Source organism: Camellia sinensis, chromosome 14 (genome assembly GCF_055761805.1).
Source record: "Camellia sinensis isolate YWXY chromosome 14, ASM5576180v1, whole genome shotgun sequence".
NCBI lineage: Eukaryota > Viridiplantae > Streptophyta > Magnoliopsida > Ericales > Theaceae > Camellia > Camellia sinensis.
Window position 1 is genome coordinate 29,457,564 of NC_138974.1, and position 22,663 is coordinate 29,480,226.

The 22,663-nt window shown below is 30.4% G+C and overlaps 3 protein-coding genes and 1 long non-coding RNA gene across 4 annotated transcripts; 2 read left to right on the forward strand and 2 right to left on the reverse strand.

Annotated features, from left to right (window-relative positions):
- Positions 1 to 1,321: 1,321 nt before the first annotated feature.
- LOC114292028 (bidirectional sugar transporter SWEET14) lies at positions 1,322 to 3,032 on the reverse strand. Its single transcript, XM_082904716.1, has 6 exons — positions 2,736 to 3,032; positions 2,576 to 2,612; positions 2,260 to 2,470; positions 1,970 to 2,131; positions 1,710 to 1,829; positions 1,322 to 1,462 (listed from the first exon to the last, which is right to left on the reverse strand). Exons 1-6 carry the CDS (start codon positions 2,782 to 2,784, stop codon positions 1,322 to 1,324), a joined length of 720 nt encoding a protein of 239 aa, XP_082760842.1. The 5' UTR covers positions 2,785 to 3,032.
- Positions 3,033 to 14,522: 11,490 nt separating this feature from the next.
- On the reverse strand, positions 14,523 to 14,873 carry LOC145806876 (NDR1/HIN1-like protein 10). Its single transcript, XM_082904718.1, has one exon. The coding sequence runs from the start codon at positions 14,871 to 14,873 to the stop codon at positions 14,523 to 14,525; it is 351 nt and encodes a 116-aa protein (XP_082760844.1).
- A 737-nt stretch (positions 14,874 to 15,610) lies between these two features.
- Positions 15,611 to 17,527, forward strand: LOC114292007 (uncharacterized). Its single transcript, XM_028235915.2, has 3 exons — positions 15,611 to 15,938; positions 16,862 to 16,971; positions 17,129 to 17,527. Exons 1-3 carry the CDS (start codon positions 15,755 to 15,757, stop codon positions 17,390 to 17,392), a joined length of 558 nt encoding a protein of 185 aa, XP_028091716.1. The 5' UTR covers positions 15,611 to 15,754; the 3' UTR covers positions 17,393 to 17,527.
- Positions 17,528 to 19,201: 1,674 nt separating this feature from the next.
- On the forward strand, positions 19,202 to 19,795 carry LOC145807787 (uncharacterized). The gene is made up of 2 exons (XR_014351157.1): positions 19,202 to 19,340; positions 19,490 to 19,795. It is a non-coding gene; the product is annotated as an uncharacterized LOC145807787 (long non-coding RNA).
- Positions 19,796 to 22,663: the final 2,868 nt, after the last annotated feature.

The following is a 22,663-nucleotide window of genomic DNA, read 5'->3' on the forward strand; positions in this document are numbered from 1 at the left end:
ACAAAAGTCATTTAATGTAGAATTAAATTTGGTGTTACATAACTCACATCCAAAATGAATATTTGGCTTCTCATGTTCAAATATAAGCTAAAGAGAGCTTAATAGTTGATTAAGGACCATTTTGGCAACAAAAATAAAGTCATCTATTTTTATTTTTTTTTATCTTTAGTGATTTGTTTTTTCAAAATTATGTCAAAATTTTTTTTTTTTTTTGGTCCGTCTTGTTGAGACGAATCTATTTTTTTTTTTTTTTAATTCTAGAAAAAAATCACTAAACGCCGAAATAAACATAAAAATATTACTTATTTTTGGATTTTTTTAAAAATTATAATTTTTCCGTTCGTTTTGTCGAACTTAATCTAAAAACCTATAACTTTTTTGAAAAATTTTAAAAAAAGTTCATCAAGGACTAAAATAAACCCAAAAAAAAAAAAAAAAAAAAAAATTAAAAAATACACTTTCTAAAACACCCCTAAGTCAATCAAATTATATCGATTTGAACTTGAGATAATATCAACTCTTTCAATTTTATCAAAGTCCGTGGATTTAAACGAGTTTCAATGCAAAGTGATTGATGTTAGTCTCCCAGGAAAGTCTCATGAAGAAAAGTAAGGTGGCTCCACTGTAATTTTTCTGTCTTGATTTTACTAATTATGTTTGGTTTTGAGTTTTTGTAAATAATTTTTGAATTTTTAATCTATATGTTTCAATATTTTTAAAATGTAAAATAATTTTGAATTTTGAAAAGAAAATCAATAACTATAAAAAAAAGATATGAAAGTTAACTAAATTTTTTAGTATTTAGTGATTTTTAATGAAAATTATAAAATTTTGTATTTTTTGTGTATAAGATTAAGTGAATTAAAAAAAATTGACTAAATCATTAAAAGAAATTCACTGAAAATTAAAAAAAAAAATACACAAATTCACAACGGAAACAAAAGTGCAATAAATTCTTAAACATCCAAAATTACATCATTTTTTTCTTTACTTTTAAATTTACGCAAAAAATGATGTAATTTTGGATGTTTAAGAATTTATTGCACTTTTGTTTCCGTTGTGAATTTGTGTATTTTTTTTTTAATTTTCAGTGAATTTCTTTTAATGTTTTAGTCAATTTTTTTTAATTCACTTAATCTTATACGCAAAAAATACGAAATTTTATAATTTTTATTAAAAATCACTAAATACTAAAAAATTTAGTTAATTTTCATATCTTTTTTTTATAGTTATTGATTTTCTTTTTAAAATTCACAATTATTTTACATTTTAGAAATATTGAAACATATAGATTAAAAATTCAAAAATTATTTACAAAAAATCAAATTAACATAACAAGATTGATCACCGTCCCTAAATCTTGCAGCTTCACTTGTGGTGAAATTTGTTTTTTTGCGTACTTGTAGACGATGTACAGCGCCATTTGTGCAATCCCAAATGCAAATCCTAAGATGTTCGGTATCTGATTGCGCAAAAACAAGAAAAATAAATAAATAAATGAAACTATTTAGTAATAAGTAGCAAAAATCTAATACTATACAATTTTAATTTAAAAATTTGAAAGATATTTTCAGGACCCGAGAGACTCACTGCAATGTAGACATATAATGCAATATTTTTGTAACAAAATTTATAATGCATTGTGGTAACAATATTTTGTAATTATAGACATATAATGCTTTGTGTACATAAATTTTGTGGACACTTACTTCAATGTAGTAATCCTTTATGAAAAAGCCATAAAGAAACCATATGATCGCACATAGTGTGAGGAAAAATGAGAATGCAAATGGCATGTACTCCACGCTCTTCGTTTTTATAACCAGTCTCTGCAAAATAAACAAAAAAGCACATGAACACGTACATCTATAAAAATAAAAATAAAAATAAAAAAAGTAATAATTTTATCAGCACAATTTTTAAATTATTTTATATGATTAATTTTGAATTCGACATAACAAACAAGTACCATGATGCTAAGAGGAGCAGCAAAAACAGAGACAGAAAAGACAGCGCAGATCCATCCGACAATCGTGACTCGCTGATGCCCTTTGGAGAATAGGAATGTGCAAAGCGCGATCAAACCGAATGCTCCTACGTTAAACATGATAAGCAACTTTGTCGTATATATCTGAAATGATCTCCAAAAAGAAAAAAAAAAAGCCCACAACAAAAAAAATCGCACTGTAATCAATGATTTATAAATTTTTTATTTGTATATCATTGCTTGTAAATGAAAGACAAGGCATAGACACCAACCTTGGCCTCCCTTGTTGCATATATCATGAAGACTAGGAGATATGTGACTTCAACGGCACATCCTATGGTGTTGATTGTAATAATCATAAGCCCATTTGTCTTCAAAAAGCCATGGTACAATAGTAACATAGCACTGAAGAGTGCAACAGCGTAAGGTGTCGATTGAAATCCTTCTGTTGATTTCTTCTTGTATATTCTATAGAAGGTTGACCTACCCAAAAAAATAAAATATTTATTGATAAATACTAGTTTTAAATAACAGTATCAAGATAGATATAGTATCAACGATACAATAAGAGAGGGATGGAGAGCTTACAGTGGTGCCAAGTACACAAAAAATGACACAATGTTGCCTATGGGAAATGAAAAAAAGAAGAAAGTTTAGATGATAAGAAGGTTAAAAAAAGAAGAAGAAGAAGAAGAAGAAGAAGAAGAAGAAGAAGAAGATGCAATTAATGGGGGGATGAAGAATGCACCAAGAATGCCAAAGGCAGAAGCCATGTGAGAAGCAGTTAAGATAGCCATATCTTGGTAGTAGGAGAGTGAGGTTGGTTAAGGGGTTGGTTGTAAGATCGCGAGTAGCAGTAGTAGGAGAGTGAGGTTTACTCTTCGAATCTCTCTCATTGCGTTTTATTTCCTTATACCTGTAAATTTTATGTTTTTAATGGAATTTTTCTTTGCCGATCAAAAAAAAAAAAGATAGCCGTATCTTGGTGATGGAGTGTGAAGCCCTTTGGAAAAAAAGGTGGGACTGTTTGAGAGCAAAAGAGCTTATGAGAACTCTTTGCATTCCTCACATTTATATAGGCATAAAATAAAATAAAAAATAAAAAGTGAAAGAGAATTTTTTTTGAAGATGGCTTGCGTTTGAGAATTGGCTTTAAGCTGTCCAACAAAAAAAACTGCTCATGAATGGGAGGGAAGGTTGTGTGTTAGTCTAGATGAGTTGATGATTCATCATTAATTCCATTCCCCCAAGCCTATTTCTTGGTTTGGCAACTTGACAAAGCTCATTGTATTTTGTAACTATCTCATGGAAAAACCACATTTGACAACTCAATTTCCTACCTGTTTGGCTCATGTGACTTGTACCTCTCTTAATCTTTAGACCCATCAATTTTCTCCTATAATATAAGGTAAAAGGAAATGCTATTTACCATAAATTTATAAGAAAATACTATCAACCAAAAATTTGTGTCTTGAAAATTACCTTGTAAGTAGGTCAAGTATATGCACTAAATTTTAAGACAGTTGTGGACCAAAGATGTTAGTTTTTGGAGTAGTTTTTTTTGAGTATATTGTATTATTATAAATATTTTATATAAATATAAACAAATTGAAAACTGTTATATAGAATACTCCAATGAAATAAGGACAAATGTAAATATAAACTAAAATGATGTGATAATTATAGGGTCGGTAAATAAGGACAAAGAGAGGATGGTAGGCAAGGTAAATAAGGACAAAAGAGAGGGATGGTAGGCAAGGGATGTGTTGTGCTGGTTTGGAGGACAGGATGGAGAGGGTTGTAATTTGCACATGAGAGAGGCAAAGGCAAGGGTGAGGGCCCCAACTTCTCTTAAATGACTTTTGCCGTTTACATTCATCTCAAATAAATGGCTTTTGTCGTTTTTATCTCTTAGTGTTGATAATATTTTCAAAGGGTTACGCTTCAGAACCCAGCACTTTTGTGACAGAGGGGGAGAAGAGAGGCAAAGGCAAGGGTGAGGGCCCCAACTTCTCTTAAATGACTTTTGCCGTTTAGATTCATCTCAAATAAATGGCTTTTGTCGTTTTATCTCTTTAGTGTTGATAAATATTTTCAAAGGGTTACGCTTCAGAACCCAGCACTTTTGTGACAGAGGGGGGGGGAACAGAGGAGAAAAAAAAAAAAAAAAACATAAGGTGTGATCATAATTAATTGGGAGTTATGGGGTCTTAAGTATTATTGATTTTCAAATTAATTTTTATTTTTTTAAAAAAATTCAGACAATTGATTTTGAAATTTAAGGGTAACTAAACTTATTTATATTTGAACATGAGAAGCCAAATATATATTTTGGATGTGACTTATGTAACACCAAATTTAATTCTACATTAAAATGACTTTTGTCCTTTAGATTTGTCTCAAATAGATTATTTATGTTGCTTTATCTTTTAGTGTTGATAATATTTTCAAATTAATTTTTTTTTTTTAAAAAAAATTAGACACTTGATTCTAAAATTTAAGGATAACTAAACTTGTTTATATTTGAACATGAGAAGCTAAATATTCATTTTGGATGTGATGGTGCTACATGTATCAATTAATATACTAATTAATGTATCAATTAATGATGTGATATAATTTAAGAAGTTTTTAATATTTGTAATATAATTTATGAATATAATTAATAATTAATATTAATATATTAATTGGTGTATATAACATTATTATTTTAGATGTGACTTATGTAACACCTGATTTAATTCTACATTAAATGACTTTTGTACGTGTGTAGAGAGAGACTAGAGGAGAGCTAAATAAGGACAAAAGAGAGGGATGGAAGGCAAGGGATGTGTTGTGTTGGTTTGGAGGATGGGATGGAGAGGGTTGCAATTTGCACGTGAGAGAGGCAAAGGCAAGGGTGAGTACCCACTATAACATTTTTTTAATTTAGTGACATAGTTCAGTGACATTTGAAAGTATCACAAAATTATTAGTTTAATGGCATTTTTAAGTCTTGTGATACTTTGAACAAGTGTCATTTGTATCCGTACCATGGTAGATACTTGCAAGTGCCACTATACCATCATAACTAAAAACTTTCAATGATATTTTGATGTCATCGTAGATATTATTTGTGGCACTATCAAGCGTCATTAAAAAAAGAGTTAGTGACAATTATAAGTGTCATTACACCATCAAGACTAAAACTTTTCAATGACACTTTAATGTCATGGTAGGCACTATTCGTGACGCTATCAAGTGTCATTCCTGACGATAATTCGTTGTAGAACAATTTGTTCTGCTCTTGCAGAGACTCAAACCGCCAACCTCCCGCACCATAAACCTTATATACCACACTCTTCTCACTACACCTCTATAGTACCACATGATTATATATGCAACATATATTATTTATATAGTACATACATCCATATTAATATAAAAGTATATGTATAAATATAATTATTTTATTGAACATAATTTATGCAAAATAAACTATTTACTAGTAAAATAAAAAAAGACCACTTTTGGCGACTAAAAATATTTTTTATTGTGGCTACTAATTGTTTTTTAGTTGCTTAAAAACTTAACTTTTGCTGACCAAAATCGGATTTGGTAGTCGAAGATGCACTTTCAGTTACTAAAATTTTGGTCGCCAAAAAATTTAATTCCCGCCTTAAGATGTTAGTTCTCTCATGTTAAAAATGACCACTTTTGGCGACTAAACTTATTTTTTAGTCGCCAATTGTAGACTTTTGGCTACTGAAATTTTTTTAGTTACCAAAAAGTTTTACTTTTGGGTACTAAAATTTTTTGAGTTGGTAAAACCCATATAATCAGCAATCAAACTTATTTTTAGTCGCCAATTGTAGACTTTTGGCTACTAAATTTTTTTAGTCACCAAAAAGCTTTCCTTTGGGCTACTAAAAATTTTTTAGTCACTAAAACTCATATAATTAGCTACCAAACTTAATTTTAGTCGCCAATTGTAGACTTTTGGCTACTAAAATTGTTTAGTCGCCAAAAAGCTTTACTTTTGGCTACTAATATTGTTTTGGTCGCTGAAAGCTATACTTTCAGCGACCAAATTTTTTTTAGTCAGGTAATTTAGTCACCGAATGTGCTTTTTCCTGTAGTGTATATTAAGTTTTATTTATTTATTTTTAATCATTTATTGCATTTTAAAAATTTTAAAAATATATTGGCATTTTTTGTTTTTTCAAAAATGTCATTATAAGCTTGGAAAGTTTTTGGCTTAGCGGCATTTTTCAAAATGCTATAAAATATTTGTTTATGACACTTTTCACCTAAGTGCCATAAAAGTAATTTGCACCTACCTAGTGTCCTGACATTTTTTAAAAAATGCCATTGCTACTAAAATTTAGTGGCATCTGTTGTTAAATGTCACGAACATAATTTTTTGTGTCATTATTTTATAAAATGTCATAAAATTGATTTGACATTTCTTCATTGAAATGCCACTAGAGCCTTATATGTTTGTGATTCTGTGGCATTTTTCTAAAACATTTAATACCAATTTTTATTTTTGTGGCATTTTCTAAAAACATGCCACTAGTGTATTGTCACTAAAGTGTAAATTTGTTGTAGTGACATTTTTGTTGTAGTGAAATGACACTTTTTTTTAATTGAAATGCTACTAGAACCTTGTATGTTTGTGGCTCTATGACATTTTTCTAAAAAATGCCACCAAATATTCTTTTTGTGAAATTTTTTAAAAACATACCACTAGTATAGTGTCACTAAAATATGTTTTTGTTGTAGTGACTCCACCTTCTGTTACATTTTTAGCACCAGGCTCCAAACACATCCTTCACCTACTCCTTCCTCTAATTCTACATTAAATACTCGTTTGGCAAAGATTTTTTTAGTTAGTTTTTTGATTTTTTGGATTTTTTTGGCCTTAGACTTTTTTAGTGGTTTGGTATTCTTATTTGGCTTTTTTGGCTTTGGAATGGTGTTTTTTTTTTTATCTTTTTGCTTATTTTGTCCTTTTGTGATTTTTTGACCCTTTTTTTTTGTCCTTTTGTACTTTTTTAGTCCAAAATGTTTACCAGACATCACCTAAATGACTTTTGCCGTTTAGATTCGTCTCAAATAAATGACTTTTGTCGTTTTATCTTTTGGTATTGATAATATTTTCAAATTAATTTTTATTTTTTAAAAAAAAATTCAGACAGTTGATTCTAAAATTTAAGGGTAACTAAACTTGGTACCTTAACAATTTTCAAAGGTAATTGAACTTAGGTCTCAACATTCAACCATTTTACTATAAAAATTAAAAAGTTATTAAAAAAATTTAAAAAAATTATGATTTTATCCTACAAATCTATCTACAATTTGAAATTATGAGTATCTAATAAAAGCCTACCATCCTATCACTTTGTTTGGTTCTGATTTTCAAAAAACAGTTTTTAAAAAATTCTACTTTTTTATTTTTCGTATTTTAATATTTTCGATGAATTTTTTTAATAGTTTAAGTAATTTTTTTACTTTTTAGACACCCTGAACATAAATACACTTAAAAAGTATAATATTTGTAAAAAAAATATTTAAAAAATACACTAAATACCAAAAAATACAAAATAAATAAGAAAATTCATTACATTTTTTGTATTTTTGTATATTTATTAATTTTTAAAATATTTTTTCACAAACATTTTACTATTTAAATAGTTCTAAGGTGTATCTAAAAAAGTTTAAAAAAATTATTTAAAATTTTAAAAATATTTACTAAAAATAAAAAATACAAAAAAAAAAAACTCAATTTTAAAAAAACTGAATTCAAAATATTAAAGCTAAACACGAACTTACAAGGATTTTTTTGAATAAAAAAATGGTCCTTCTAATCTCTTTTAATAAATTATTATGTAGTTTTTGATCATTATATCAATTTTGATATTGCCTACTTATAATTGGTTATATTTTTGTAACAAAATTAAATATCTTATGTGAGTGCTTGGAAAGTAAATTTTTTTTGTAAATTTTTTTAGTTGTAGGATATTATTAGGGAAAAAAAATTTTATGTTTGAAAAGATAGTTAAATTTTTTTGTGATTACATGTGATATTTGTGAGAAAAAAAAAATAATTATATGATTTGATATGATATTTTATCTGAATTTATTTTTTTTAATTTTGCAATTAATTTATAAAAAAAATTTAAAAGAAATAAAAAAAAATCTTCCCTAAATACTACCTGTGTCATGTTCATTGATATAAGAGAGATGTTGACATGGAGGACTTCAATGAGAAAGAACAAATTTGGTAGTCTCTTCACGTTAGTCATTAATGATTTAGTCAGGTCTATTTTTATGATACTGTCAATCAGCAATGCTATACGCTCCAAAGAGATAAAATGATCAAAAATGATATACGCTCCAAATGATCAAAAGTCTAGTTAGACTGCCTCCTAAATTTAGTGGGCCCCCACTAAACAATTCTCAGTTTCCTCTCGCGTGCTAAAAAGATATTTTTGTGAAAATCATAAAATAAATGAAGCAGAAAAGAATCCAAAAAAAACAAAAAGACGCCAAAAAAAAAAAAATTATCGCCAAAGAAAATAGCCTGACTGGAAAGAAGAAGTTGATCAACTAAATTTCTTCTCTTTTTTTTTCTAATTTTTGTAAGGCATTATATATTTTTAGGTTTATTATTTTTTGATTGAACAATATTTTTTTTTTTACTGAGAAATTCATATTCTAACATTGTGTTTGGTTCATAGATTTGAGTCAGCTTTGAAAAAAGAAATTGTGTCCCACCTTTTTATTTTTCATTTTAAAAGCCTAACGATCTGATTGATTCATAAATTTAGATAAAAATTTAGAAAAAAAAAAATGAAAAGGTGGGTAAAGCATAAATGAAATATATTTATATTTTATCTATTTTTTTAATTTTAGTTTTAAAATTTTTACTCAAATCCATAAACCAAACAAGCCTAAATATTTGTTAAAAGTCTTAAAAGAAAAAAAAATATTGAAACAGCGAACAATATTATTGTGTTGTGCTCTCTTTTTTAATCTTAATAAAAGTTGTGATGCTCTGCCTTAATTTTTTTTTTTTTTTTCAGATATGTGGTGGTCTGTCTTAATAGCAATTGATGGAATTGGGTTATATTTCTTTTTGAACTCCTCTGCTTTGCATAAATAAAATTTTTATTTTAACTTTAATATTTGTCAAAAGTCTTAGAAGATTATTTTTTTGTTTGAGAGATTTGTACTAAATAATAATGCACTATTTCTGTTCAATTTTGGTGAGTTAAATGTTTGCCAAATTTTAAAATGATGTTTATAATTCTTTGTTATATTTTAAAAGGATGGAAGGCAAAGTAACAAGTGACTATAGCAACACATAATGTAATATTGAGAATGAAATGGAGAAAGCAAGTGTAGAAGTGATTGAAGACAATATTAATCAAACAGATAAAATAAGAAATGCAAAAGAACATTTAGAGGATCCTAAGTCGAGGATGGTATTTGACTCCATAGATGAGGTTATGAAATTTTACACAAGATATGCAAAAGAAAAAGGTTTTGCCATGTGCAAGAGAACTTCTAGTAAATGAAATGATAGCGAGATGAGATATGCGACAATTACTTGTAATCGCAGTGGAAAGCAAAAGATTCGATGAAGCAACCTTGTTAAGTTGCAACCACAATTGAAGACAAATTGCAAGGCAAGGGTCACGGCAAATCTATGCACCAGTGGAAAGTGGAGGTTGAATTTTGTTAAGCTTGACCATAACCATGGACTAAGGCCAGGGAAAACTCGATTCTTCAAATGCAATTGGATATTTCAACCACATGTCAAACGAAGGCTTGAATTTAATGATATAGCTGGCATCAAAATTTTAATTCATTTGTAGTTGAGGGAGGTGGACATGAAAAGCTAACATTTTTGGAGAAGGATGCGAGAAACTATCTTAATGGAATAAGGCGTTTACAGCTCAAGGAAGGAGATGCTATTGCAATGGACAACTACTTTCTGAAAATGCAATCCAACAATTCTAACTTCTTTTCCATGATTGATTTGAATGAAGAAGGCCAATTGAAGAATGTATTTTGGGCAGACGTGAGGAGTAGAGCGGCTTGGCGTGAGTTTGGTGAAGTAACATTTGATACGACATATTTGGTTAATAAATATGACATGCCATTTGCTCCTTTTGTTAGAGTGAACCATCATGGACGATCGATATTGCTAGTATGTGGGTTAATCTCAAGTGAAGACACAAAGTCATTTACATGGTTATTTCAATCTTGGCTCACATGCATATTTGAAAGCCCTCCGAGTGCAATAATCACAGATCAGGACAGAGCTATGCAAAAGGCTATTGCGAAGGTTTTTCCCAATGCACGACACAGGTGGTGCTTGTGGCACATCATGAAAAAGGTGCCCGAAAAATTGAGAAAGTACAAAGAATATGAACCAATCAAACTTGAAATGCAAAATGTTGTTTATGATTCATTGACCAAAGAAGAATTTGAAAAAAGATGGGATAGGTTCATTGAGACGTTTGAACTTCAAAGTAATGAGTAGTTACTTGGGTTGTATGAAGAGAAACATCGTTGGATGCCAGCTTTTGTCAAAGATATATTTTGGGCAGGAATGTCAACAACTCAGCGTAGTGAAAGCATGCATGCCTTTTCTGATGACTATATCAATTCGAAAACCACTTTGAAACAGTTTGTTATACAGTATGAGAATGCATTGGCAAAAAAGGTCGAAAATGAAAATCTTGAGGAATTCAATTCTTTTAGCTCATGTATCCCATGTATAAGTCATTATGAGATAGAGAAGCAATTTCCAAGTGCTTACTCGAAAGCAAAATTCAAAGAGTCCCAGCGAGAGATATTAGGAAAGATTTATTGTGATTTGACTACATGTAAAGAAGGTTGTGGCATTTTAGAATATACAATTGATGAATATGTCAAAGTTGGAGAGAGCCATCAATGTGCAACTTTCATTGTTGTTTTTAAGGATGATACAAATAAGTTAATTGTAATTTTTGATTATTTGAATTTAGGGGAATATTGTGCAAGCATCAAATCACAGTCTTCATGCATAAAAAGATTGACCAAGTACTGGAGAAGTACATCTTGAGGAGATGAGATAAAAATGTTAAAAGGAGCTACATGAAAGTTCGGATTAGTTATGCCAATTGTTCTAGCAAACCTGAAGCGCATCGATTTAATAAAATTTGCAATGCCTTTTATGAGGTTGCCGATTTTGGGGCATGTAGCATTACTGTTTTCCAATAATCCACTGACTCCACAATCAAACAGCAGATTGTCGCGTCAACGGATCATTTTACTTACAAGTGGGTATAAATTTACGGCCAAAACTATTAATTTACCTATTTTTATTTTATAAATTATTTTAATTCACGCTTTTTCATTAAAAAAAAGTTAAAAAATTATTCTCAAACATACTAATTTTTTCCTCTCATATTTTAGTTAAAAAATTAAAAAAAAAAATTACTAAAATAATCTGTTCCTAAACAAGACCTTACTGTAGTTATTGAAATTATAAAAAATTATCTAAGGTATCCATTTAATAATAAGAAAATATATTATTATTATTTATTTGAAAAATAAGAAGAAAAAAAAGTCATATATCTCGTTAATATTGGAAAAGCACAGTGCGTATTCTATAGATCATATCTGTTAGATAATTACTCAAACAGAGCTAATTGTTTAAATGAAAATGAGGAGTTTATTGCAATTATAATCATGGCCTGATTGGAAAAATAGTATCTTCTATGAGATTAGTATTTTTACATCTTTACGCTTTTTACCCTTCCTTCACAACCATCCTTCCATCATCAATGCTATTCCCTCCTTCATTTCTTTCCTCACAATGCAGTTTTCTTAACAACCCCCCCCCCCCCTTTTTTTTAAAAAAAAAAGAACAAGAAAAGGAAAAGAAAAGTTTAACAATGAAGCCACAAAAAAGGATTGTCTTTTGCATTTTGTGGTTCTCTCTCTATTTCAAGCTGCGAAATCGCTTCTTGTAACTGGTTTTGAATTTGATCTCATGTTTTGTTTTTCTCTGGTTCTTCTTTTAAAATCACACATTGGATTCGCTCGAATTGATAGACTTCTTGTTGTCTCCATCTTCATCGACTACTATAATTTCCTTTGGATCATTGTAAAAAAAAATTATGGCGAAGGATGGTGATTCACTCATCAAAAACACTCTTCTCCCTCTGCCCAAAAAATGAAAAGAAACTAATCCAAATAGTTTTAGTTGTATTTGGATCTTATATTTTGAATCCCAAAAAAAATAAGAAGGGTATCAATTCTCAACCTCTGTGTGGACTTATCCCGAGCCGAGCCTACTTTAATGATTTAAATAATTTCTATTATAAGATCCATGATCATCTCAATAAAAATAATTTGGGAGACAAAAAATCATTTGTGAAAAAAAGGTACAGTATCTGAAGTGTCACTTCAATTGATAATAGAATGTAATTTCCTTTACATTTTTAGTATAGTTTATGGGATTTAAGTCATAAAATTCCTAGAGAATTATTGCAAAGATCTCACAAAAATAACAGAAAGATTTAGTCATCTCATCAACTCAACAATCTCTCTCATATAAAGCCAGTTAGAATTTGCAAAGCAAACACGTTTTTATGTTGAAAACTGATTGAAAGTGAAACAAGTTTGTTACCACCCAAACACGTTTTAAATCATATGTTAATTTTAATTGGCCAACACCATAACGCAAAGCAACCCTTAAAATTATGACTTTAACCCAAAACCCATTCCTTTCATCCTTCTAATTTGTATCATTCAAACTTGTTCATTTTAAGATTGTAATAGTAAATTTAAATTTTAACTTATTTATATTTTGAACTGATCATGAGTCAAGCTCGAATTACTTGATCTCTTTTATTATATATAACTTTATTAGTGTTATTATCGAACTGAGTTGGTAAGTAAAAGTCAAAAAATTAATAAGTTTCAAAGTGTAAAACTTTTTATTTGATTACACATCTTGAATGAATTTTTAAAAAGTTCAACGCAAATTGTGCACTTTTTGTGCCAAAAATTGGTCACACGCTTCATTTTCTATGTCAAAAATTATGTGTCCCTAAGAGCATCTCTAACAGTGTATCAATTTTTTTATTAAATTTGAGTAAAAATTTCATTTGATATCAAGTGCTCCAACGGACTATTTTGGAGCTTCATCAGAACAATGGTCGACTGAGCAGATGTCCCGCCGGTTGACTGGCCAGCGTAAATTTTTTTTTTTTGCCTTGAGGTGGTTGACCGGGCGGCTGACCAGCCAATGCAATTTTTTCACAAATTTTTGCCTTGAGGTGGTCATCCGAGAGGACATCCGAGGGACATCCGGCAACAGCAATGAATAGTGATTTGATGAAAGATACATTTGTCCTCAATTTGATACCTATTTGATGCAACCGTTAGAGCAAAAAAAAAAAAAACATTATTTTTCATCAAATTCAAATTTGATGAAAGATTTGAGTAATCATTGGAAATAATCAAATCTAACACTATTATTAGAAGTCAGAAATTTGTGCGTAAGTAGTTCTTTTTGAATTATCTTACACCGTGGCAACAGAAAAAAAAAGTTTCTCTCTTATACTAAATGGTCACAATTGTTTTTATCCTAAAAACATTTTGATTTCTCAAATGATATATATATAATTTATCATACCAACATTTTTGGTAAATTTGCAAAATAACAATAAATGTTTACACAGGTTGCCTTCCATCGGCTTAGTCACCAAAACTATTAATAAAATAATTAAACCACATGATGACTCAAGCTTTCAATGCATAATATCATGACATTGATATTGGTCTAATTATATCCCCTCATTAACTTTGTTTATGTGTTCAAGCAATGTGTTTGTTTACACTAAAAATATGTAAATTTGAAGATAATTCCCCCCTGAAATTTTGGTTTGAAAATTAAACACTAAAAGTTTTTGATTTTGATTGGCTGATGTTATATGGGGCCAGGGATGAGATTGTTTATTTGCTATTGAGATTTTCTACTTTTCTCTTAATTTTCCATAAGCATAAGTGAAGTAAAAAATATACAATATTTATAAGTTATATTAATATACACTCTAAATTATATATGTTAACAATATTTTTTATGAATATAATTAGGAGAAATATATTGCAATAATGTCACGATTTTTTATTTATATTTTAAAAAAAAATTCTCAATCAGAAATCATCTAATAAAATTATGAGAAAATTAGTCTAAGGTTCCTCGCCCATTTTTAATAATGGAAGAGATTCACAATATTATTTTATGATGTCTAAGATCCCTCAACCCCACATCCATATATCACAGAGAAATTTGACTCTCTCACAAAAAAACACTTACTGTCTTGTGGCTGCATAGCCAATCACTAGCCTTAAATTCAGCCAAACCCACCATTTCCACATTTAAACTCATCTCCCTCTGCTTCCAATCTCTACCCATGTTAGCCATGTCAATGGTTGTCCTTCTTCCCCTTATCTGGCAATTCTCGTTCGGGTTCGAACCCAACTCAATTTACACTGCAGTCTCATTCATCTTCCTTACGTCAAAAGGCTGAAGAACTGACCCCGTTGAGAGCGAGTTCCTCTTGTAGAACACAGAGATGCTGAAGGTTTCGAACTCCAAGTTTATCTTCTTGTTCGGGTTCGTTACGGTCAATTGGACTTCGTATCGGGCATTTTTCTGCGAGTCGGAGATGTTGAAGTTGGATACAGAGAGTGAGTCAACGTGGAAGACGGGTTCTTGTGGGTGAAGAATGAGCCACGTGATGCAGCCAACAGCAGTGATTGCAACGAATAGTATCACAGATGGAATGCTCACAGCCAAAACCAGTGACTTACCACCTCCAACGCCAATAGAAACCATATCGCCGGCGAACATGCCTAGGACAAACCACTATTTGGAAAAAAAATTCCAATTCTCAGTAGACCAACTTCTCTCATATGACTAAATAACTAGATCATGGATACAAACTAGTTTAATAGAACAACCATGAATCACATACCCACCATGAATCACAAGCCAACCAATGGAGAGGAGCTTTCTCTCTCTAGGCAAGCCCCTACTTTTCTGGGATATTCTCTGAGTTGTGGAGTCCAGAGAAATTCTTTGAGTTGAAAGAATTTCTCTGGAAATATTTGTCTGGGAATTTTCTCTGGGTTGTGGAGTCCAGAGAAATTCTCTAGGTGAGAAAATCTCTGGAAATGTTTGTCTGAGAATTTCTCTGGGTTTGGGGAGTCCAGAGAAATTTTGAAATTTCTCTGCACCGAATTTTCTCTGGATCAAATTTTCTCTGGATCAATGTTGAGGGACCTTAGACATTATGAAAATATTGAGTGTCCTTTATACTATAAAATTTTAATACCAGGGACCTTAAAAAAACAATTCCCTAAAATTATTGCATATTTATAGAAAATTTTATAATTTTAATTACTTATATTTATAAATTTTATCATTTATTTGTAATTATTTTTTAAGTTTTACACTAAATTCCATTTTGGGGATTTTTTTTCTTTTTCGATCTTTAGCCCAGCACTTCAAAGTGATATTGGGCTTGGGCCGCCCATAGGTTAAACAATCAAGGCCTTGTAGACACGAGACCGAATTTGAAGTCCATTTCGATTCTTCATCGTCTCTGTCTTCTCTTGCAAACACTAGTTTGCAAATTAGGGTTTTGGATTGTGAATCCCCAATTTGTTCTTGCCCTGCAATTCTCGACCAATCGATCAATCTCTGTTCATCAAACGATGAAGCTTCAATTCTCCAAAGACAACCCTAATGGAAGGAGAGAGAAGATCGACGGTTCAAGTTCAATCAATCAGAAGAAGATTAAGAAGAAGAACGTGATGAGATTGGGAGGGGGTGGTCTCTCGCTCGAAACGTTCGCCAATGCAAAAACGAAATCCAATCAATACAACCCCGCCTTGATTAGTATATTCACCTCTCTCTCTCTCTCTCTCTCTCCCCTCTATTCCATTCTGTATCACAAGCTCATGTGTTCTTCATCAAATTTGGAACAATCTGTTCTCTCTATTTGATATCTGCTTTGAAATAATGGGTTTGATTGATTTAGCTGTTTTACATTGAAATAGTTTGTATTGTTGATAACTCTAGCCAATTGTAGTGGTGTTCGAGTTCAAAGTCTAATTTTTCATGTTTCTCAGGCTGTGTTTGGATCAAGGATTTGAGGAGGGATTTGAAAATAAAAAAGACATTTCACCGGTTTTGATTGAAATGACAAATCCATGAACCAAACGCAGCTTAAAGAAAATTTTAAATTGAAATGACAAAAAATTATCCGAAAATGTCTCTGTTAACCTTCCATATATCTATCCATGTTCCAAGCATGTTTCTTGGTTTCATGTCATTTTTGTTTTGATTCATATACTGATGAAGTACATGGCATGAGCCAGTTAGTGAACTTGATTTATGCGAACAAAATTTGAGTGTATGTTTTTCTTCGCTTTTCCTATACCAATACTTTTCGGTGAAGAACTTGAAGATTTGGGAACCTACCTTTCAATATAAGCAACACAATAGAAGATGGAGGGACATTGAATATATAGTTTCTCAACAAAATACAATCACTTAGCAATATAGTTGTTTGTATCACAGCTTGTTAGTTTGAGAAATGGGAGTGGCAAAAGAACTATAAAAAAATTGTCATGAACTAGCGATCATCAACTTCTGTAAACATTCGTGTAGTATGGGCAAATATTCACATTGGCAGTGGTTTGCATTGATCTCATCCTCCTCGAGTTTACTCCCTTTATTAATTTTTTCTTGATTGTGCATAATTACATCTTTATTTAGAAACAAATTTATACTGTTTAACTATTTTTTCTTTTTCACAGAGAAGCAAAGGGAATTTTATAAGAACGCCAAATATGTGAGCAAGTATAAGAAGTCACAAAAGCAACAAAGCCAACAGAATGATCGTTACCCAGCTATGAGACCGCTAGAGGCCTGAATTCCTTTCTATTTAATCTGATTGTTTGCTTGTGTTGTTCGGGTATTGCTGAAAATTTCCCATTTTTTAAAAAAATATCACTTCTTTCATTGTTGATATACCTTTAATATCCTAAATGGTCTCGGGTGTGCATTTTTTGTTGTTATTACAGGATGAGAATGAAACTGAAATAGCTGGTGAAATGAACAAGAAAAACAAGAACTACAAGAAGAGTTCACAAAGTTTGCAAGAATTGTATAAGAAGAAGCGCGAGGAGGAAGAGATGGCAAAGATTGAAAGAGATGCCATTATTCAAGCAAAGAAGGAAGAAAGAGAGAGAGCTGAATCTCGAAGAAAAGCTTTAAGAGGGAAGATGTTGAAGAAAACAAGGTCTGGTCAGCCTATCATGAAGTACAAAGCATATTTGTGCAACTAATGAGAAGAATTACAGGCTTTGTAAAGAAGTTTGCATTATTCACCACACCATTCTTTCTGTATGCTAGGTTACTGGAAAAGTGGGGGGAAAACAAAGAAAAACAAATTTTATACTAATTACTCCAATTGATCTGCACTCGCTCCAATTGATTTCTGCTTAGTGGTTTCACTCACTACACCAAATTAAGATTTTAGAGATAAATTTAAAAATAAAATTACATTTTAGGAACGAAATATTTTTATTATCGCAAGTGTTATTATTATGTTTTTTGCAAGAAAAATAGACATTTAATGATGAAGTATTATCTTTTGGGTATTAAAATTTTTTGTTTAAAATAAAATAAAATAAAATAATATAAAAAAACCTTTTTAAGATCAAATTATTGCCATGCATTTATTAGCAAAATTTTCAAAATGTTATTGCTAAAAGTCTTAGTTATTTTTCGGCTCAATTTTTTAGTGACTATCATCGCAACAACATGAATTGATCTCCAAATATTTGTTACAATAAAATTTTCACTTTTGGAAGCAAAAAAATTGATCTCTTAAACTCTAATATGTGGTAACGCCACCATGCATCCATGTTTATATGCATTTAATTTGATTGAATTCATTAGCATTGTCTAAAATCTTGTTCATTAAGTTGGTAATGCTTACTACAGTTGAGCTTGACAACACGATCGGAAACCAAATCCATGTTGGGTATTCTTCTAGTATGCGAGTACAAGACAGAAGCAAAGACAGTAGTGAGACATTGTGAATGTAAAATCTCGACTAAATTAGCTTGCAATTATTTCCATTCCGGGATAAGAGAATCTTAAGCAGATTTGTAGGTGATATGAAGAAAGGATATTGTGCACTGGCAAGAGAATGAAAATGAAAATGCAAATCATAAACCGTGATCCAATGAAGGGTTAAAGGAAACTAATAGTAAGCTTACAAATAAATTCATGAACGAAGTTCCACACGTAACGCCAAGACAAAAAAAATAGCATCCAAGCTTGAAATATAAGTACTGTACCAAAGTGTTATCTAATAAGGTAACACGGTACAGTTATCCCTTAAAATTGAGAAATCGGAAAAGTAATCAAACTTTGAGTCAGAGTATATGGATCTAAGCCGAAATTAAAACTCAACGGTTCCCTATCACAGGAGACACATGGACCTATGAGTACTTCTGTACTGCCAAGTTTGGCCATCAAGAGGCTAAGAACCAGTAGTTGGAACAGAATTAGATTCTGATGATCCAACTATTTCTTCAAAAACTTCCATGTCATTTGCGAAAAATTGCATGACCTTGTGGGAGTTGTATTGTAAAATGTTGTATTTTTATTTTGTTGTTTGGTCTCTACGCTTGGCTTTGTAATTCATTTGCGAAAAATTGCATTAAAATCAGTAAACATTGAAGTCTAAACTGTGTATGTTCAAGGTTGCCACTAAAGTAATATACCTATGTGTGGTAACTAAAATTTTGGTCTCTTTATTCTGTGCATTCTGATGATCCAACTATTTCTTCAAAAACTTCCATGTCATTTGCGAAAAATTGCATGACCTTGTGGGAGTTGTATTGTAAAATGTTGTATTTTTATTTTGTTGTTTGGTCTCTGCGCTTGGCTTTGTAATTCATTTGCGAAAAATTGCATTAAAATCAGTAAACATTGAAGTCTAAACTGTGTATGTTCAAGGTTGCCACTAAAGTAATATACCTATGTGTGGTAACTAAAATTTTGGTCTCTTTATTCTGTGCATTATGTGTTTATGCATATGTGGAATTAGGCCTTTTGTTTCTGTTACTTTTCGCTTAAATTCCTTTAACTTTGATGTTGGATTATGTTTAGGCTTTATAAACTCAATACTGATTTGTTTCTTCCAGTGGCACACTCGAGATCAATTGTTCAAAGGATATTAAAATTCAGGGGATCATTGGACCTTGCACATCTTTGGAGAAGGTTGGTTCATTTGATATTATCTGTCTGGTTTTCTTTAGGATGAAGATCATGTACCTGTAATCAAACAGCTATTCTCTGCTTGACTGCTTAGCAGAATTTGGATTAAATCTTATTTGTAAGGTTGGCACTAATTACGGTAAACCTTGCAGAAAGGACCCGTTGTTGCCAATACAGTCATAGGACAGGAAAACACTACATCTTGAAAGATGTGTGGCCTCGACAAAAGTATTTGCTTGACCGTTTTCTTTAATATTTCATCTAGTGAAAAGCCAGACCCTTCAGGAATTTGCAGGGGTTAAAGCTATGTATATCTGACTCTCTTCAAACCGTGATGAAGTTCGTTCACTATCTTCTTCTGTGTGCCATCATTTTCGAAGCCTTTGTTTATCTTGTTCTAGAAATCAATTTTGTTGATGATAGATTGTTTAGCAATGCTTATGAAGTGCTATGTGGAAATGATATGCTCTTAAGGGTCTTGCCCTATCCCTTTAGAAATAGAACAATTCTCTACTTGATTGATATCAAATAGTTATGCATCCTCTGAATTTGTGTTCCAATCTTTTTATTATTTTTGGTAAATTAAATTTCACTGAGCAAAAACAACACAAATAACAATCATGTGAAGGGCAATAAGTTGTCAAACTGGGCTAACCAGCTCTACCTCTATTTTGTTGCAGTTGTTTGCGCTTGTCTGATTATACTTGTGGAAACACTAGTAGATATCACTCCTTGTCACTTTATCTATCTTAAATCATGAAGACTACAATGTGTTTTCTTATTACATTTTGAAAACAAAGTCTAATCATGAAGACTAGAATGTGGTCGGGTTGAATGAATTTTGTTCGATATTGGATTGAATGCTTATAAACAAAAATTGATTGTTCTAAAAAAAAAAAAAAGAGAGATTTGGCGACTTAAAAATTAGTCGGCAAATTCTACACTTTTGCGACTAAAATCATTAGTTGGCAATTCCTTACCTTTTGGCGACTAAATTGTTAGTCGGCGATTCCTCAACTTTTGGCGACTAATTTGTTTGATCGTGGAATGTAATAATTGGCAACTAAGATATTGGGTCGGGAAAATATCACTTTTCGCGACCAAAGTATTTTACCGACAAAATGGATTAGTCGCAATACTGATGCATTTAGCGACCAAAAATTTAGTTCGCAAATCCAACTTTTCTCGATTAACAAAAATTTTAGTCACGAATTACTTTTGTCGACCCTCAATTGACGATCAAAGTAGCGACCAAAAAAATTAGTCGCGAATAACTTTTACCGACTAAAAATAAACTTTTAACAACTAATTTTTTGATCGACAAAGATATTGGGTATGTTTGGTTTGAGTTTGGGAGATGAGTTTTAGAGATAAAAAGTACGAAAAATTGTTTGGTTTAATTTTTTTCAAAAGATGTTTTGGAAAATTATTTTGAGAGAGAGTGTTGAAAAAAGTGATTGATTTGATACGTATGAGAGAGAGATTTGTTTAGAAAACTTGTAAACCAAACAAGTTTTGAAAATTTTTTTTGAGAAAGTTTGTTTGGTTTAATTACTTTTAAAAATTTATTTGTAAAAAAATTTTCTCAAAAATATTTAGGAAACAAAAACCAAACAAGGCCATTATTTCTTATAATGTGCTAAAAACGTAACAGACGGTGGGGTCCTCACCCTCGCCTTTGCCTCTCTCACATGCAAATTACAACCCTCTCCATACCATACTCCAAACCAACACAAGACATCCCTTGCCTTCCATCCCCTCTCGTTTGTCCTCATTTACCTCCCCTCTAGCCTCTCTCTACACACGCACAAAAAGTCATTTAATGTAGAATTAAATTTGATGTTACATAAGTTATATCCAGAATAAATATTTGGCTTCTCATGTTCAAATATAAACAAGTTTAGTTATCTTTAAATTTCAGAAAAATGAAAATTTATTTGAAAATATTATCAACACTAAAAGATAAAACAACAAAAGTCATTTAATGTAGAATTAAATTTGGTGTTACATAACTCACATCCAAAATGAATATTTGGCTTCTCATGTTCAAATATAAGCTGAAGAGAGCTTAATTAAGGACCATTTTGGCAACAAAAAGTAAAAGTCATCTTTTTTTCTTTCTTTTTTTATCTTTAGTGATTTATTTTTTCAAAATTATGTCAAAATTTTTATTTTTCTGGTCCGTCTTGTTGAGACGAATCTATTTTTTTTTTTTAAAATTCTCGAAAAAAATCACTAAACACGAAATAAACTTTAAAATATTACTTATTTTTGTCTTTTTTTGGATTTTTTTAAAAATTATTAATTTTTCCATTTGTTTTGTCGAACTTAATCTAAAAACCTATAATTTTTTTAAAAAAATTTAAAAAAAGTTCATCAAAGACTAAAATAAATCCCCCCCCCCCCCCCCCCCCAAAAAAAAAAAAAGTTGAAAAATACACTTTCTAAAACACCCCCAAGTCAATCAAATTATATCGATTTGAACTTGAGATAATATCAACTCTTTCAATTTTATCAAAGTCCATGGATTTAAACGAGTTTCAATCCAAAGTGATTGATGTTAGTCCCCCAGGAAAGTCTCATGAAGAAAAGTAAGGTGGCTCCACTGTAATTTCTGTCTTGATTTTACTAATTTTGTTTGGTTTTGAATTTTTGTAAATAATTTTTGAATTTTTAATCTATATGTTTCAATATTTTTAAAATGTAAAATAATTGTGAATTTTGAAAAGAAAATCAATAACTATAAAAAAAAATATGAAAATTAACTAAATTTTTATATTTTTTAGTATTTAGTGACTTTTAATAAAAATTATAAAATTTTGTACTTTTTGTGTACATAGATTAAGTGAATTAAAAAAAAATTGACTAAAACATTAAAAGAAATTCACTGAAAATTTTAAAAAAAATACACAAATTCACAACGGAAACAAAAGTACAATAAATTCATAAACATCCAAAATTACATCACTTTTTTCTTTACTTTTAAATTTAAACCATCAAATTAACATAACAAGATTGATCACCGTCCCTAAATCTTAAAAAAAAAAAATACACAAATTCAGAAACAAAAGTGCAATAAATTCTTAAAAATCCAAAATTACATAACTTTTTTCTTTACTTTTAAATTTAAACCATCAAATAGTTTCATTTATTTATTTATTTTTCTTGTTTTTGCGCAATCAGATGCCGAAGCATTTGGGATTGCACAAATGGCGCTGTACATTGTCTACAAGTACGCAAAAAACAAATTTTACCACAAGTTCACTAAAAATTAAAAAAAAAAAGTACACAAATTCACAACGGAAACAAAAGTGCAATAAATTCTT

Excerpts from the sequence above, each read along its gene's own strand:
- LOC114292028 (XM_082904716.1), bottom strand. The coding sequence starts at position 2,784 with ATGGCTATCTTAACTGCTTCTCACATGGCTTCTGCCTTTGGCATTCTT. Across the intron at positions 2,132-2,259 it reads ATGCAACAAGGGAGGCCAAG|ATATATACGACAAAGTTGCT; the intron begins GTTGGTGTCTAT and ends AGATCATTTCAG. Across the intron at positions 1,830-1,969 it reads CTGCTCCTCTTAGCATCATG|AGACTGGTTATAAAAACGAA; the intron begins GTACTTGTTTGT and ends TTTATTTTGCAG.
- LOC145806876 (XM_082904718.1), bottom strand. The coding sequence starts at position 14,873 with ATGGTTTCTATTGGCGTTGGAGGTGGTAAGTCACTGGTTTTGGCTGTG.
- LOC114292007 (XM_028235915.2), top strand. The coding sequence starts at position 15,755 with ATGAAGCTTCAATTCTCCAAAGACAACCCTAATGGAAGGAGAGAGAAG. Across the intron at positions 15,939-16,861 it reads ATACAACCCCGCCTTGATTA|AGAAGCAAAGGGAATTTTAT; the intron begins GTATATTCACCT and ends TCTTTTTCACAG. Across the intron at positions 16,972-17,128 it reads CAGCTATGAGACCGCTAGAG|GATGAGAATGAAACTGAAAT; the intron begins GCCTGAATTCCT and ends TTGTTATTACAG.